Source organism: Geotrypetes seraphini, chromosome 2 (assembly GCF_902459505.1).
Source record: "Geotrypetes seraphini chromosome 2, aGeoSer1.1, whole genome shotgun sequence".
NCBI classification, from domain to species: Eukaryota; Metazoa; Chordata; class Amphibia; order Gymnophiona; family Dermophiidae; genus Geotrypetes; species Geotrypetes seraphini.
Window position 1 is genome coordinate 196,216,231 of NC_047085.1, and position 14,519 is coordinate 196,230,749.

Below are 14,519 nucleotides of genomic sequence, written 5' to 3' on the forward strand. Positions count from 1 at the left end.
GACACAGCTCTGCCTCCTCCATGCACATTTCTTCAGGGCTCTGCCGCATGCATCATGTTCTGCGCCTTCCTGCTACATGCAACAGCAAAAGACTCAGACTGGCTTCTGCCATGAGGAGACTAGATTTACTTGTGATCCAGACTAGCTGCTGTTGGAGAGCAGTATACAGCAAAAAGAGGCACTGGAGATGTCAAATTCAACTGATAAATGTCTTTTATTAATGTTAAAACACCATAAAACAATGATGAAATTCTAAAAATATAAAACAAACAAAGTCCCGAATAGGATCCAAGCTTCGGCGACAGCATCACCTTCCTCAGGGGACAATAGAGAGCAGTATGGCACCCTGTGCAGCTGCTCAGGTTGCACACCCCAATAGCAAGTCCTGAGAGTAGTATGCAGTTGGCTTGTCCATTCTCAAAGTTTATACACTAAACCTAGCAAAAAGTCAAACTAAACAAGATTTCTTAAGCACTGTTGTTCCAGAATGTTGCGCTTTCTGCATATCTTGAGTTTTAAGTAGAGGAAAGTCAGATGTTTTTCTACTTTTTGAATCCATTGAGAATATCTTCTGAATCTGTATGCATTTCTTTTAAAAAAAAACCCAAAACAAAGAAAAAGATCTGTTAAAAACGAATGGCTTGCTCTTGAAATGGGTTTAACACTTCTGTATCTCTGTTTTCCTTTCATCCTGTCTTCTGCTACCTATTGAATTTGTAATTCTTTTTACTTTCTTTTTAAGATGTTTTTAATTATGTAAACTGCTTTGCCTGATGGAAAGGCAATATATTGAATATTTTTATTAAGTCAATTAAATTCACAGAGAACACTTAGGGCTCCTTTTACTAAGGAAATTACCACGCAGGAAATTACCGCATACTACACAGCTAGAACTAATGCCAGTTCAATGCTGGCGATAAGGTCTAGAACGCGCCAAAAGCGCTATTCCGCCCGTTAAAGCCCTAACGCAGCTTAGTAAAAGGAGCCCTTAATATCAACATAGCATACAAATATGTTAAACATTACACCAAAATAATTGCATAAGTACAGATGACATCTTGTATAATAATCCCCATCCCACAATCCACCTCCCCTTAATAGTTATTCATGCCTAACTGAAAAATGTACATCACTATAAAGCAGCAAAAAAGACCCATTGCTCACAGATCCTGCCACATGGCTAGTGCCAGAATAAACATCCAAATCATTTGATATTACAGTTCAGACTATCATGAGCAAAGTAGCTAAATATGCAATGCAGATTTTTTTTTTGTTGTTGTTGTTGTTTTTTTGTTTCTTAGCTTTCTGGACTTTCTCCATCTACAGTAATTCAGGTATTTAATTACCCCATTGGACTAAAGGAGGTAGGGTCTGCTGTAATTCATTGCAAGCAAACAGGATTTCTGGAGTAAGAGGGCAGCCACCTGCATACCCTCCAGTATGTCATCCATTTGGTCCAAAAGATATCACTTATTTTTAAACATTCAGCTATCATCACTCTAGCATGAGGGATCTACTGTATATAAGTGAATATACTTCCATCTGAGTAAAATGTTCTGAGATGACGATGAGTACAAGAGAGGGCTTAAAAAATTACAAAAAAAACACAGGTCAACCAGAAATGAAGACCTGAGAGAACCAGAAACACAATGTACTATGATGAAGGCTGTTAGACCAGTGTTCTTCAACCACCGGTCCATGGACCGGTGCCAGTCCACAGAAATTTCCTGCCAGTCCACAGAGCCGGCATGTGCATCAGGCCCAAAACTGTGTTCAACTGCCGGTCTGCGGTGCGATCGATGCGTTGTTAATAAGATTATATTGTTTGTATATATGAAAAATGAATGGAAAAAATAGTGTTACAATTAGGACTATGGGGGCAGGGTCTGGCCCACGACTTAGCCCAGTGTTCTTCAACCGCCAGTCTGCGGACCGATGCCGGTCCATAGGTGTAAAAAGGTTGAAGAACACTGTGTTAGACCATCCGAGAAAGCTCACTAATTGTGTTCTCAGCAGTTTTCATTGCAAATTATCTAATCAGAAAAAAAGTGTAGCCATGGGCCACCAATCAGAAAACTGTTTCCAGTCTGTTACCATAACTAAACCAAAAAAGCAGGAAATCTTCTAGTCTTTTACTTTATTATATTTAAATATTTAAAGCCATTAAAAGGGGAATTCATCAGAGGGTGCTAAGTGCGTTAGAGCGCACAAATCACTAAAATCAACCATTCTATTCCTATGGGTATTTTCAGCGGTTAGTGCACACAAACATGATTGCACGCACTTAATCCACTTAGGCCCAGATTCTCTAAATGCCACCATTGTCAATGGCTGCCTTAAAAGCAGCTGCCAATTGCAAGTCAATCACGCGATGATGCCACTTAGAAAATCGTGCCTCTGGTAGAGGTGGGTATCAGAAATGTAGGCCTTGAAAACCCTGGCCTACATTTCCAGTGCCTACCTTTGATGTGAATCACTCTTATGGAGGTACTTACTGGTGCCTAACGCCACTTTCGGCATTAGTCACACCTATAGTGGAGTTAGGCACTGGTAGGCACCTCTGGAGGTGCAATTCAAGCGCCTTTTTTTTTTAGATGTCAGAAGGCACATGGAAATCTCTTTTAAAACAACTCTTAAACAGCGTTTCCCTGTTAACTTAGGTGCTAATAAGACACTATTTATAGAATATGGACCTTAGTGCTCTTTAATGAATACTTCCTAAATTACTGTTTTGGGAGCTGGATCAGTGACTCAATACTGGCTCTGGTCCTGAATGTCACAAGAAAGAGCAGTTATAGCCACTAGAAGGGCTACACTTCACTTTATTACTTATTATTATCACCATTTTTGAGATGAAAGTGTAGCTTTTGTGATCCATTGTTCGCTCTCTGTTCCCGTCTAGTGGCTATAGCTGCTCTTTCTAGTGACTTTTTAGCATCTATTGCAGCGTTTGAGGAATATGTTAGATTTTGTTCTGGTTCTGAATGAGCAGGAGCCTCAAAAGAACAGGAAGAAACTTCTGTTGAGCAGGGACTGCCTCCTATGTGTTTTGTGTACAGCACTGCATATGTCTAGTCATGCTATAGAGCAGGGGTCTCAAAGTCCCTTCGGGTTTTCAGGATTCCCCCAATGAATATGCATGAGATCTATGTACATGCAATGCTCTCAATGCATATTCATTGGGGAAATCCTGAAAACCTGACTGGATTGCGGCCCTCAAGGAGGGACTTTGAGATCCCTGCTAGAGACATAAGCAGGAGTGGATGGATGGATTATGCCTCCAAGTTGGCCACTGACTCATGACAACAAATACAGTGAGGAATCCACCATGTGATGTTTCACAATAGCAGTTCCCAACCCTGTCCTGGAGGACCACCAGCCAGTTGGGTTTTTGGGACAGCCCTAATGAATATGCATGAGAGAGATCTGCATGTAATGGCGGTGAAAGGCATGCAAATCTGCCCCATCCATATTCATTACAGCTACCTTGAAAACCTGACTGGCTGGTGGTCTTCCAGGACAGGGTTGGGAACCACTGGAGTATAGTGTGTGGCTCTGCTATGTTGCTGCTGCCCAACATAGGGCTCTTTCAGCCTACAGCACCTGGTATTCTCCAGTGGTCCCCCAGCCAGGTACTAGCCAAGCCTGACCCTGCTTACTTCTGATAGCAAGAATAGGATGGTGGTGAGGGAGGAATGGTAGGTAAATCAGAAAGTGAAGATTCTATGAATGGCATTGAACATGGGAAACAGATCACTTGTGTAATTGAGATAGCAAATCACTATCACTTACGTAATTAAGAAACATGAGGAGCAAACCAAAAACCACAAAGATGGAAATCAAAAAAATTTCTATCATATGTTTTTTAGATATTTCACCTTCTTCTTTACCAGGGCAACCTAAAACAAAGAAAAAATATTTGCAAGTTTATTGTTAGTTTATCTTTTTAGTTCTATCAAGTAGCCTGCTGAATATAAAGTTAGTTACAGGAAAATTCAGAGTGGTGAGTTGCAGCCATGATACATTTGCAATAATTACAAAAAAAAAACCAAAACAGATGATAAAACCCAGCCCTGATGCAGTCCATGGACAAAATAATGGTCATGTCAAATTTGATCATCTGGTTTTAAAAGTTACATATTAAATTTTGACTTTGGACCCTTTTTGTATTAGTGCTTTTGTGGTTCCCCTAGTTCAGTGATCGGCAAACTGCGGCTCACAAGCCGCATGTGGCTCTTTAGCTACTTGAGTGCGGCTCGTCTAGATCAGGGGTGCCCAACCTGCTTTCCTTCCCTTCTTACTGCCCTCCCCCAATCCACCGCCATTGGGGAACATGCTGCCACCGACGTTAGAATTGACGTTGGGTGGCGAGAGTTAGTCAGCCCTGCGGGGAAGAGAAGCAGAGAGAGCTCAGAACTCGGTGCCAGCCTGTTCCCCGATGGTGGCAGTGGCAGCCTATTCACCAGCGGCAGTGGCAGCATGTTCCCCAATGGCGGTGGCTTGGGGGAGGTCAGGGAGAAAGAAAGAAGGGGGGACAGGGAGACAGAAAGAAAAAAGGGAGAAAGACAGACAGAAAGGGGGCATGGAGAAAGACAGATACAGAAAGAAAGGAAGGGGGCATGGAGAAACAAAGAAAGAAAGAAAAATTGGGGCACGGAGAGAGAGAGAAAGACAGACATACAGAAAGAAAGGGGGCATGGAAAGCGAAAGAAAGAAGGGGCATGGAAAAAGAAAGAAAAAGTTGGGGGAGGGAATGAGGTCTGGAGGAGAGGAAGCATACAGGAGGCTGAAAGAAGGGAAGAAATATTGGATGCACAGTCAAAAGAATAAAGTGCAACCAGAGACTGATGAAATTACCAAACAAAGCTAGGAAAAATGATTTTATTTTCAATTTAGTGATCAAAATGTGTCCGTTTTGAGAATTTATATCTGCTGTCTATATTTTGCACTATGACCCCCTTTTACTAAACCGCAATAGCGTTTTTTAGCTTAGGGAGCCTATGAGCATCGAGAGCAGCGTTGGGCATTCAGCGTAGCTCCCTGCACTACAAACCGTTATCGCGGTTTAGTAAAAAGGGAGGGGGTATATTTGTCTATTTTTGTATAGTTGTTACTGAGGTGACATTACATAAAGTCATCTGCCTTGACCTCTTTGAAAACCCACGGAATCAGTGTTCCCTCTAAGCGGGCGGGTGTTGTGAGCAAACTTTTTTCACCGTGAGCCAAAAATATCGGGCGCCAGCAAGTTATGAGCCAACTCGCCCGATTCTCCTCTCGCCGCCCTGCCATCTGCCGTACGCCTCTTCCGATCGTGCGCTGTGACGAGAAACGTGTGCGCTGCGATGTAATATTTTGTGCGCCAGCGCACGCCAGCGCAGCTTAGCGGGAACACTGGTTCAAATGGTTTTATTTATTTCCCCAAATTTATTTTTGTTATACGCATTGAAAATATTTGATATTGCGTTTAAATCAAAATCTCAATAAACTTGAAACGAGTGCCCGTGAGATTGTGGGAGGGTTAAATACTCAAAACTTAGAAGTTTTTGCTACGCCAGCTTTCTGGTATCTTTACATACAGTGGCGTACCTAGCATATGTAACATCCGGGGCCCATCATTTTTTGGCACCCCCCCCCATCTGTAAGAAAAACATGATTTTTAGTAACAAACCACACGTCACACATGAGTACCTAGGAAAAGGCAGCATCTTACATATTGCAGTGAGCAGTACATCAATACACCCATTGTAAAACTAAACAAGCCAGACCAGCACAGATCAATCCTACACCGTCAATCCTAACAGAAAACCATGTCTTTCGAACACACAGAACACAGAAAACACCTTCGCCTAGTAAGGAATATGTAATCACAAACTAACCCCTCCCTCTTTTACAAAACTGTAGTGTGGATTTTAGCTACGGAGGTAACAGCTCTGATGCTCATAAAATTCTGAGCATCAGAGCTGCTACCACCAAGGCTGGTGCTAAAAACGCTTCACAGTTTTGTAAAAGGGGGGATAAAATAAAAATACATAGACAAAGGTTAAATTGAACCAGCAAGAAGCTGGACTCTGCATACAATGCTTCACAGAAACAGTGACACATGTCTCCTAAAGCAATAAATAAATAGAAATTTTTTTCTACCTTTGTCTTCTGTGGTTTCTCCTTTCCTCATCTTCTTGTAACTCTCTTCCTTCCATCCACTGTCTGCCGTCTCTCTTCCCCTATATGGCATCTTCTCTCCTTCTATGCCCCTTCCAGAAACTGTATGCCTCCCCCTTCCATCTCTCCTTTCACCCCATTGGTCTGGCATCTCTCTCCTCGCCTTCCCTCTCCCACACCTCTCCTCATAGTCTGGTATCTCCCCTTCCCTGATTCTCTGGCATCTCTCTCCTTTCCTTTTCTTCCATCTTTCGCTCCCCCTCCATGCTCTCACATCTCCCCCTTCCTTTTCCCTTAGACTGGCATACCTTCCTCCTACGCTCCAAGCCCTGGCATCTCCTTTAATTCCCTCCCTCATCTTCCTTCTCCCTCCAGCTGGGTACCGCAACACTCTTCCCTGCAGCTCTGCACTTCCCCACAATTGCCATGCTTCGGTTCCTCTTCTTCCTTCCTTCCTCCCCCCCCCCCCCCGCGGGACCCTGCGGCACCATCAACTCTTACTCCCTCTAATGTCGGCCCTGCAGCTCCAGACTTCCTCGCACCTTCTCCCCTCCCCCTTTGGATCGCTATTATTTTAAATGTTATAGCCGCGGAGCTGTATCCATCAGTGGAGATGTCTAACCTCGGCCTGCCCCGGAACTCTTACTGCAACAGTGACTTCCTGTTCCTGCCTAGACGGGCGGCTGCTGCAGTAAGAGTTCCGGGGCAGGCCGAGGTTAGACATCTCCACTGATGGATACAGCTCCGCGGCTATAACATTTAAAATAATAGCGATCCAAAGGGGGAGGGGAGAAGGTGCGAGGAAGTCTGGAGCTGCAGGGCCGACATTAGAGGGAGTAAGAGTTGATGGTGCCGCAGGGTCCCGCGGGGGGGGGGGGGGGGGGGGGGGAGGAAGGAAGGAAGAAGAGGAACCGAAGCATGGCAATTGTGGGGAAGTGCAATCCCCCCAATGCGTCCCCTTACCTTACCGACGCGTGTGTGGGCTGTGAAGAGAAACTTTGCGCTGCGATGTAATATTTTGTGCGCGAGCGCAGGCCAACGCAGCTTAGCGGGAACACTGCACGGAATATAAATGATAATTAACATTTTCTTTGCGTACAGTGTGCTTTGTGTTTTTTTTTATTTTATTGTTGTTAAATCATTTTGACTTAGCCACGAAGGTAAGGGGGAGGGAGTGAGGGAGGGGAGCTGCTGAAAGACATCTAGTAATCCTTGCAGGCTTGACTGTGCAGGGAATTATTTTTGCAAAATCATGTTTTGTTATGTGATTGGCATTATTTAGACTTTAATTTCTATGAATGAATAGAATGAAAATTATATAAAATTGCTTGTTTGTTTTTATGTGCTTGCGCTGAAGGGAAGTGGAGAGAGAGTGGGCTGAGGACGGTGAAGGGAAATGGGGAAGAGAGAGTGGGGAGGAGACGATGATTTATAAATTGACAATTGTACAGAATATTGTTTCTTTTTATACTTTAATATAATAAGTTCAGTATAAAACTATTCAAGGCTTGTGTGGATGGGATCAGGTGGTCTGCAGGGATGGGGACCGAGCTCACAGGGATGGAGCGGAAACGGAGACAAATTTTTTCTCCGTGTCATTCTCTAGGCTCTGCCATGAATCGATTTCTACTACATGCAGGCGAGTCGGGTTGACTTAGCCATCGTAGCGCAAGCGGGCACAGGGTATGGCTCTCAAAAAAAATCTTAATCGTTGTACTGCTGATTTTGGCTCTTTTGACTATTGAGTTTGCCTACCACTGCCCTAGTTGAATAGTTTTAAAGAAAACTGAAAACTCACATTTCTAAATCTCTTTTTATTGCCTTGTGGCATTCTGCTGTACAAGGGGCCACTGAAAAGTTCTCAGCCCAACCAAGAAGGGAATTATGTGGAGCCACGAAACTTATAAGTTATTCCACATTTTTTTCTTGACACTTTTGGTTTAAATGATATGAAATTAAATTACATTTTAGGCAAAGTATTTTTCTCTTGACAAATGTGCTAGATCCTTTGCCAGAGCTGTCAATTATAAATTTTTCAGTACTGAAGTAAATTCCACTGAAGCAGAGGGTAGGGGGAGGGGAGAGAGATTAGAGAAGGAGAGGTCTAATTTAAAACACAACAAACAGATCCAACAAAGTCTGCAGTACAGTAGGCAAAAGCAAAAAACAAGGAAAAAACTGCAGATCAAAATGTACAAGATGCAGACTATGTTTATTTGTACCAAATATTAATGCAGTTATTGATATCACCTTGGTTTATAGTAAGGTGATATCAATAACTGCATTAATATTTGGTACAAATAAACATAGCCTGCATCTTGTACATTTTGATATGCAGTTTTTCCTTGTTTTTTGAGGTCTCATTTAAAACCATTCCTAGGCTTCCTAAGGCGGATCACACTTTCTCAGAGAGGGGCCCATTCTGATATTTGATTTGGGTGTTTTTCAGGAACATACAATACACGAGAACAGACATGGGCAACTGTGGACCTCGAGGGCCGGAATCCAATTGGATTTTCAGGATTTCCTCAATTAATATGCATTGAAAGCAGTGCATGCAAATAGATCTCCTGCATATTCATTGGGGAAATCCTGAAAACCCCAATTGGATTCCAGCCCTTGAGGACTGGAGTTACCTATGTCTGCACTAGAACAGGGGTAGGCAATTCCAGTCCTCGAGAGCCAGAGCCAGGTCAGATTTTCAGGATATCTACAATGAATCTGTATGAGATGGATTTGCATGAACTGCCTCCTTGAGATGCAAATCTATCTCATGCATATTTATTGTGGATATCCTGAAAACCTGACCTGGCTCCAGCTCTCGAGGACCGGAATTGCCTACTCCTGCACTAGAACAAACTGAAAACCTCAACAGCATTGTCACAGCAAACAAATTACTACCTTTTACTCTCAACATTAGGATGCCATATGTGTTCAGCTTTCCTACTGGTGCCCAGAGGCTACACTTGTAAATTCCACTGTGAGATGTTGTGGAGTTCTTTATCTTCAAATACCACTTTTTGGAAAAAATCTCTACGGAGTCTTCTAATTCTTCCAAATAAGGCTCCGTGTTCTTCAGAAGGTTCTTCCGTGCCACCACACTCACCTCCTCGCTGCTTCCATTAATCTGTAAAACAGCACCACAGTAGAACAGCTTTAGAGATCATACCCTAATAACATTTCTGAGCTTCAAGACAAAGATGCAAGTCTGAGGAGTAGCCTAGTGGTTAGTGCAGTAGACTCTAAACCAAGGGACCCAGGTTTAAATCCCTCCAGATGCCAAAAGAAATATCTACTTTACTTAAATACATAAGCCACCTACAAGCCTAATAGCACAGTTACTTACCGTAACAGGTGTTATCCAGGGATAGCAGGCAGCTATTGTCACATATGGGTGACATCATCGACGGAGCCCAGAGCGGACGCCTCACAAGCAGACTTACTTGAAGAAACTCGAAGTTTCGAGTCGCCTGCACCGCTGCGCGAGTGCCTTCCCACCCAGCGCAAGGCGTGTCTCCTCAGTTCAGATAGCTAGCAGAGAAGCCAACCAGGAGAGGTGGGTGGGTTGTGAGAATAGCTGCCTGCTGTCCATGGATAACACCAGTTATGGTAAGTAACTGTGCTTTATCCCAGGACAAGCAAGCAGGTATTCTCACATATGGGTGACCTCCAAGCTAACCAGAATGGGATGGTGGGAGTGCTGGCAATTTAGGAGAATAAATTTTATAATACTGTTTGGCCAAACTGCCAATCCCGTCTGGAGAAAGTATCCAGACAATAGTGAGAAGTGAAGGTATGAACCGAGGACCAAGTAGCAGCCTTACAAATTTCCTCAATAGGTGTAGATCTGAGGAAAGCTACTGAAGCTGCCATAGCTCTGACTTTATGGGCTGTGACTTTACTGTGAAGGGGTAATCCAGCCTGGGCATAGCAGAATGAGATACAAGCCGCCATCCAGTTGGAGATGGTATGCTTAGAAATAGGATGTCCCAAATTATTAGGATCGAAGGAGACAAAAAGTTGAGGAGCAGTTCTGGGTGGTTTGGTGCGTTCCAAATAAAAGGCCAAAGCACGTTTACAGTCCAGAGTATGAAGAGCAACTTCTCCAAGATGAGAACGAAGCTTGGGAAAAAACATTGGAAGAATAATGGATTGGTTGAGATGAAATTCCGAGACCACTTTAGGGAGGAATTTAGGATGAGTACGAAGAACCACCTTGTCATGATGGAACACTGTGAATGGTGGGTGCAAAACGCCGCTGATAAATAGGAGCAGGGCGTGCAGGTTTGGCAGGAGCTGGCTTTGGCTTTGGTCTGACAACAGAAGCAAAGGATTTTTCATGGTCAGACAATTTCTTGGTGGCTGCCTCGATGGATTCATCGAAGAGGTCATTGCCTTCACAAGGGATATTAGCCAAGCGGTCTTAAAGATTAGGGTCCATGTCAATAGTACGAAGCCAGGTAAGACGACGCATAGCTACAGAGCAAGCAGCTGCTCGGGCAGACAACTCGAAGGCATCATAAGATGACTGTAGGAGATGTAATCTGAGTTGAGATAAAGAAGTAAGGACTTCTTGAAATTCAAAGTATTTTTGAGTATCCAAATAAGTCAAGAACTTTGGTAATAGAGAAATGAGGAATTTAAAATAAGTAATAAACTGAAAATTATAATTGAGGACTTTAGAGGACATCATGGCATTTTGATAGATGCGACGTCCAAATTTGTCCATAGTTTTCCCTTCCCTTCCAGGAGGAACTGTGGCATAATTTGGAAGAATGGGACCTCTTTAAGGAGGATTCGACAAGCAGGGATTGATGAGATAACAGTGAGTTGTCAAACCCTTTGCGATGCACAGTTTTATACCTAGAGTCCAATTTTCCTGGAACAGGTGGTATGGAAAAAGATGTTTCCATGCATCGACCAAATGTCTGATTCAAAAGCTTATGAAGTGGAAGCTTAAGAGACTTTGCCGGAGGTTGAGGAAGATGCATGACTTCTAGATACTCCTTAGAGTATTTGGAGCCAGTATCTAATTGAAGATCCAAGTCCACAGCCATCTAACGAAGAAAAGATGAGAAAGATAGCTGATCTGCCAATGCTTTGCCTCGAGAAGGACTCGAAGACGTCGAGGCAACCTGTGTCGAAGTTGAAGCTTCGGCAGGAAAAAAAGCATCAATGGAATATGATGACTTGGACGAAGCAATCGAAACCGGGACATCCTCGAGGTACGGCATTGGAGACCTCGAACGAGGAGTCGGAGGTCTAGTCAAAGTTGGAGTACATCGAGGCTTAGTGGAAGAAGGTCTTTCTTTAGAAGAAGAACTATGCCTGGAAGGATGCCTCGAAGAAGGTATCGATCGTCGATGAGAACTGTGCCTGGAAGCAGATCTCAAAGATCGAGGAGACTTCGCCTCGGAGATGGAAGCAGCCGATGGTATCAAAGAATGTTTATGACTGGAGGCTATAGATCGAAGCTCCAGAGGCTTGGTGGAGGAACCTCGATGCACTCCCAAAGACTCTGCTCCTTGTATAGAGTGTGAGGATTCCTACCGAGGCACTTGCAAAGAATCTGCTCCTTGCTGTACGTTCTTTGATGCCAGACCAGACACTCGCAGAGACTCTGTTCCCTGCAAAGAGTGTGTAAGCTCAGACTGAGGCAGAGGAAGCAGCTCAACCTCGTGGGAGTCTGCTGAATGCCCAGGCTGGATAAGAGGAAGAAGCTTCGGTCCCATATTAGTAAGGAAATGAATGAATTGCTTCTCCAACATGGTCTGGAAAGAAGCCGGCAAGGATGGATCCGCGTCTGAAACTGGACCACCTGCTTTGGCTGGAGGTTCCTTCGAGGTAGTGTGAGTATGCTTCGACTTGGAAGTCTTAAGCACTTTAATCACTAGCGCTGGAACTGACTGCTGAGCTATCTGACCTTAGGAAACAGGGGAAGATACAGCAGATGTCGTCGAAGAAAGAGCCGCTGCAAAGGACGAAGGTCTGATGAGGCTCGAGGTGGAAGCAGTAGAAGCAGAAGGAACCTCGGTAGGAGTCGAGGCCGAGGTCGCCTTTGAAGTCGAGGGATCAGAAGAAGATTCCATCTCGAAGAGCTTGTCCACCAAAATGCAACGACGTTTGAAGGCTCGAGGCTGAAGTGTAGCACAGCGCAGGCATGACCTCAGATGATGTTTCGGCTCAAGGCACTTGAGGCAGCGACGGTTTGGGTCCTTAAGAGAAATCGCGCGCTGGCACTTGCTACACTTCTTGAAGCCCGTGACAGGCCGGGACATAGAAGTAAAAATAGCCACCGCAAGATCGAAGCCCTCGGGCTGCGGCCGAGCGGCCTATCCCTGGAAACGGATGGAAGAGGAAAAAAAATTTATTTTTTTTTTAACTGAAAATGAAAAAAATAAAATAAGAACAGCGATTCGTGAGGAAAAAAATATAAACCGCGGTTCAGAGAAAGCACAAAGTAACAAAGTTAAACGCAGAGAGTCAAAGACGGACTTCTCGGCTCTGCGGAAAACTGAGAACTGAGGAGACGCGCCCTGCGCTGAGCAGGAAGGCACTTGCGTATGCGCGGTGCGGGCGATTCAAAACTTCGAGTTTCTTCAAGCAAGTCTGCTTGTGAGGCGTCCATATCCGGGCTCCGTCAATGACGTCACCATATGTGAGAATACCTGCCTGCTTGTCCTGGGATAAAATTTATTACTTATATTCTGCCTCTGCACAAGGTGGATCACATAGAAAACGGTATTGCGGTATATAAACTGTTATTATTATTATTATCACAACATCACTTACATAATTTAAAACAATACAAAAGTAGAAAACACTCGTGCAGAACTGTCAGTGTAACATACATCAATAAGAACTTCATCACATTAATCTTTCAAAAGGGAAGATGAGCCGATTGCCAATCAATTCAACAAAAGTCTGCATCATCAAGAGACATATTTCATCTGGCAAAAAAGATGTCGCTTGAACAGTTTCTTAAATTGACACAAATCTTTCTGTTGTCAAAGACAACCTAGAAGCTTATTCCATTCCATCGGCCCAGCACAGGGGAAAACACTTTTTCTAAGTGGCTATAGAAGTAGTATACATTCAGGTACACTAGATATGTTACAGTTCCTGGAGGGCTCACAGTTAAAAAATAAAATAAAATAATTTTCCTCTCAAAATCTACCTCCGGTGAATAAAATATACTATATTCCATCAAAGAAGATAAGAGATCCCCCTAGAAACTAATGAGCAAGAACTGAGGAACAAAGATCTTAATATTTCAGAAATCCCAGAATCTCCTTTAACAGAGACTTCTCAAAGATTAACATTATTGGTTTCATTTGTATTTGAACAAGATGTGAATTTAATCATGAAACTATATTTTAAGAAATACCCAGGTTCTTTTTTGCGGGAGAAAGATTTGGACATGAAGCAAGAAGTGTTGGCACTGGGGGCAAAATTTTTGTTGGTTTATCCTTGTAAATGCCCTATAAAATATTTGGTATTACTTATGTCTATTTCATCCGGAACATCTGAGGGAGTTTATTGATTTAAAAAAGTTGTCCACCTGAAGTTCAAAGTTAATTGAGATTGCTAATGTTAAATAATGGAGCTTAATTCACGTTAAAGCCTTTTATATATTTTGTTTTCCTTCTTTTTTTTCCCTCCTTTTTTTGGGGGGGATCTAAGGAAGAACTTAAATTTGTTTCCTAATTGTTTAATTTTTTCTTGTCTTTATTTAGTTCGGTATTGCATGAACAAGTGTGTACTTGTGAGATTGTTTGTTTGAAAACTGTAATAAAAATGAATTAAAATAAAATAAAAGTGGGATTTGAACCTGAGCCCCTTGATCCACAACCCACTACATTAACCACTAGGCTGCCTCTCTGCGCTGTATGGATATGTGTATGACCATTTTCAAAGAACGATGCTATGTCCCTTCTGTTCTCTGTTCATTATTTAGATGTTCCAGAATCTACAGGATATTCAAGCCTAGGGCAGAACGATGTGTTGTTTCAAAAACATGCAAGCAAATAAGGCTGACAGGCTTTTATACCACTTAAAAAATAAAAAAAAATTCAGAGGCCCTTTTAGTAAAGGGCATTAAGACCTATCACTCATTTAGAATGCAAGTAAAAGTTTACAGCAAAACGCATTTTGTATTATTTTGCCCGTTGTTAGCATGTGCTAAATGATGCATTAGCTATGTTTTTAAAACATTTTTTTTCCATGGGAGGAGAATAGGCATGAAAGTGTTATCCAGCTAGTGAGTTTTTATTAGTGTTTGCAAAATGGACAATGCAGAGTTAACGTGGGAGCACTTACAAGACCCAGATTCTATAAATGGCACCTGAAATTAGGCAACA

General features: G+C 42.9%; 1 protein-coding gene across 2 annotated transcripts in view; it reads right to left on the reverse strand.

The window, feature by feature from the left end:
* Positions 1–201: 201 nt before the first annotated feature.
* CD83 (CD83 molecule) overlaps positions 202–14,519 on the reverse strand; it is a 40,009-nt gene continuing 25,691 nt past the window's right edge. For both annotated transcript variants that reach the window (XM_033930246.1, XM_033930245.1), the window contains exons 4-6: positions 9,061–9,286; positions 3,793–3,899; positions 202–589 (exon numbers count right to left, since the gene is read on the reverse strand). In XM_033930246.1, the coding sequence (XP_033786137.1) occupies positions 449–589; positions 3,793–3,899; positions 9,061–9,286 (474 nt within the window). In that variant the 3' untranslated portion in view covers positions 202–448. The remainder of the gene's footprint in view (positions 590–3,792; positions 3,900–9,060; positions 9,287–14,519) is intronic.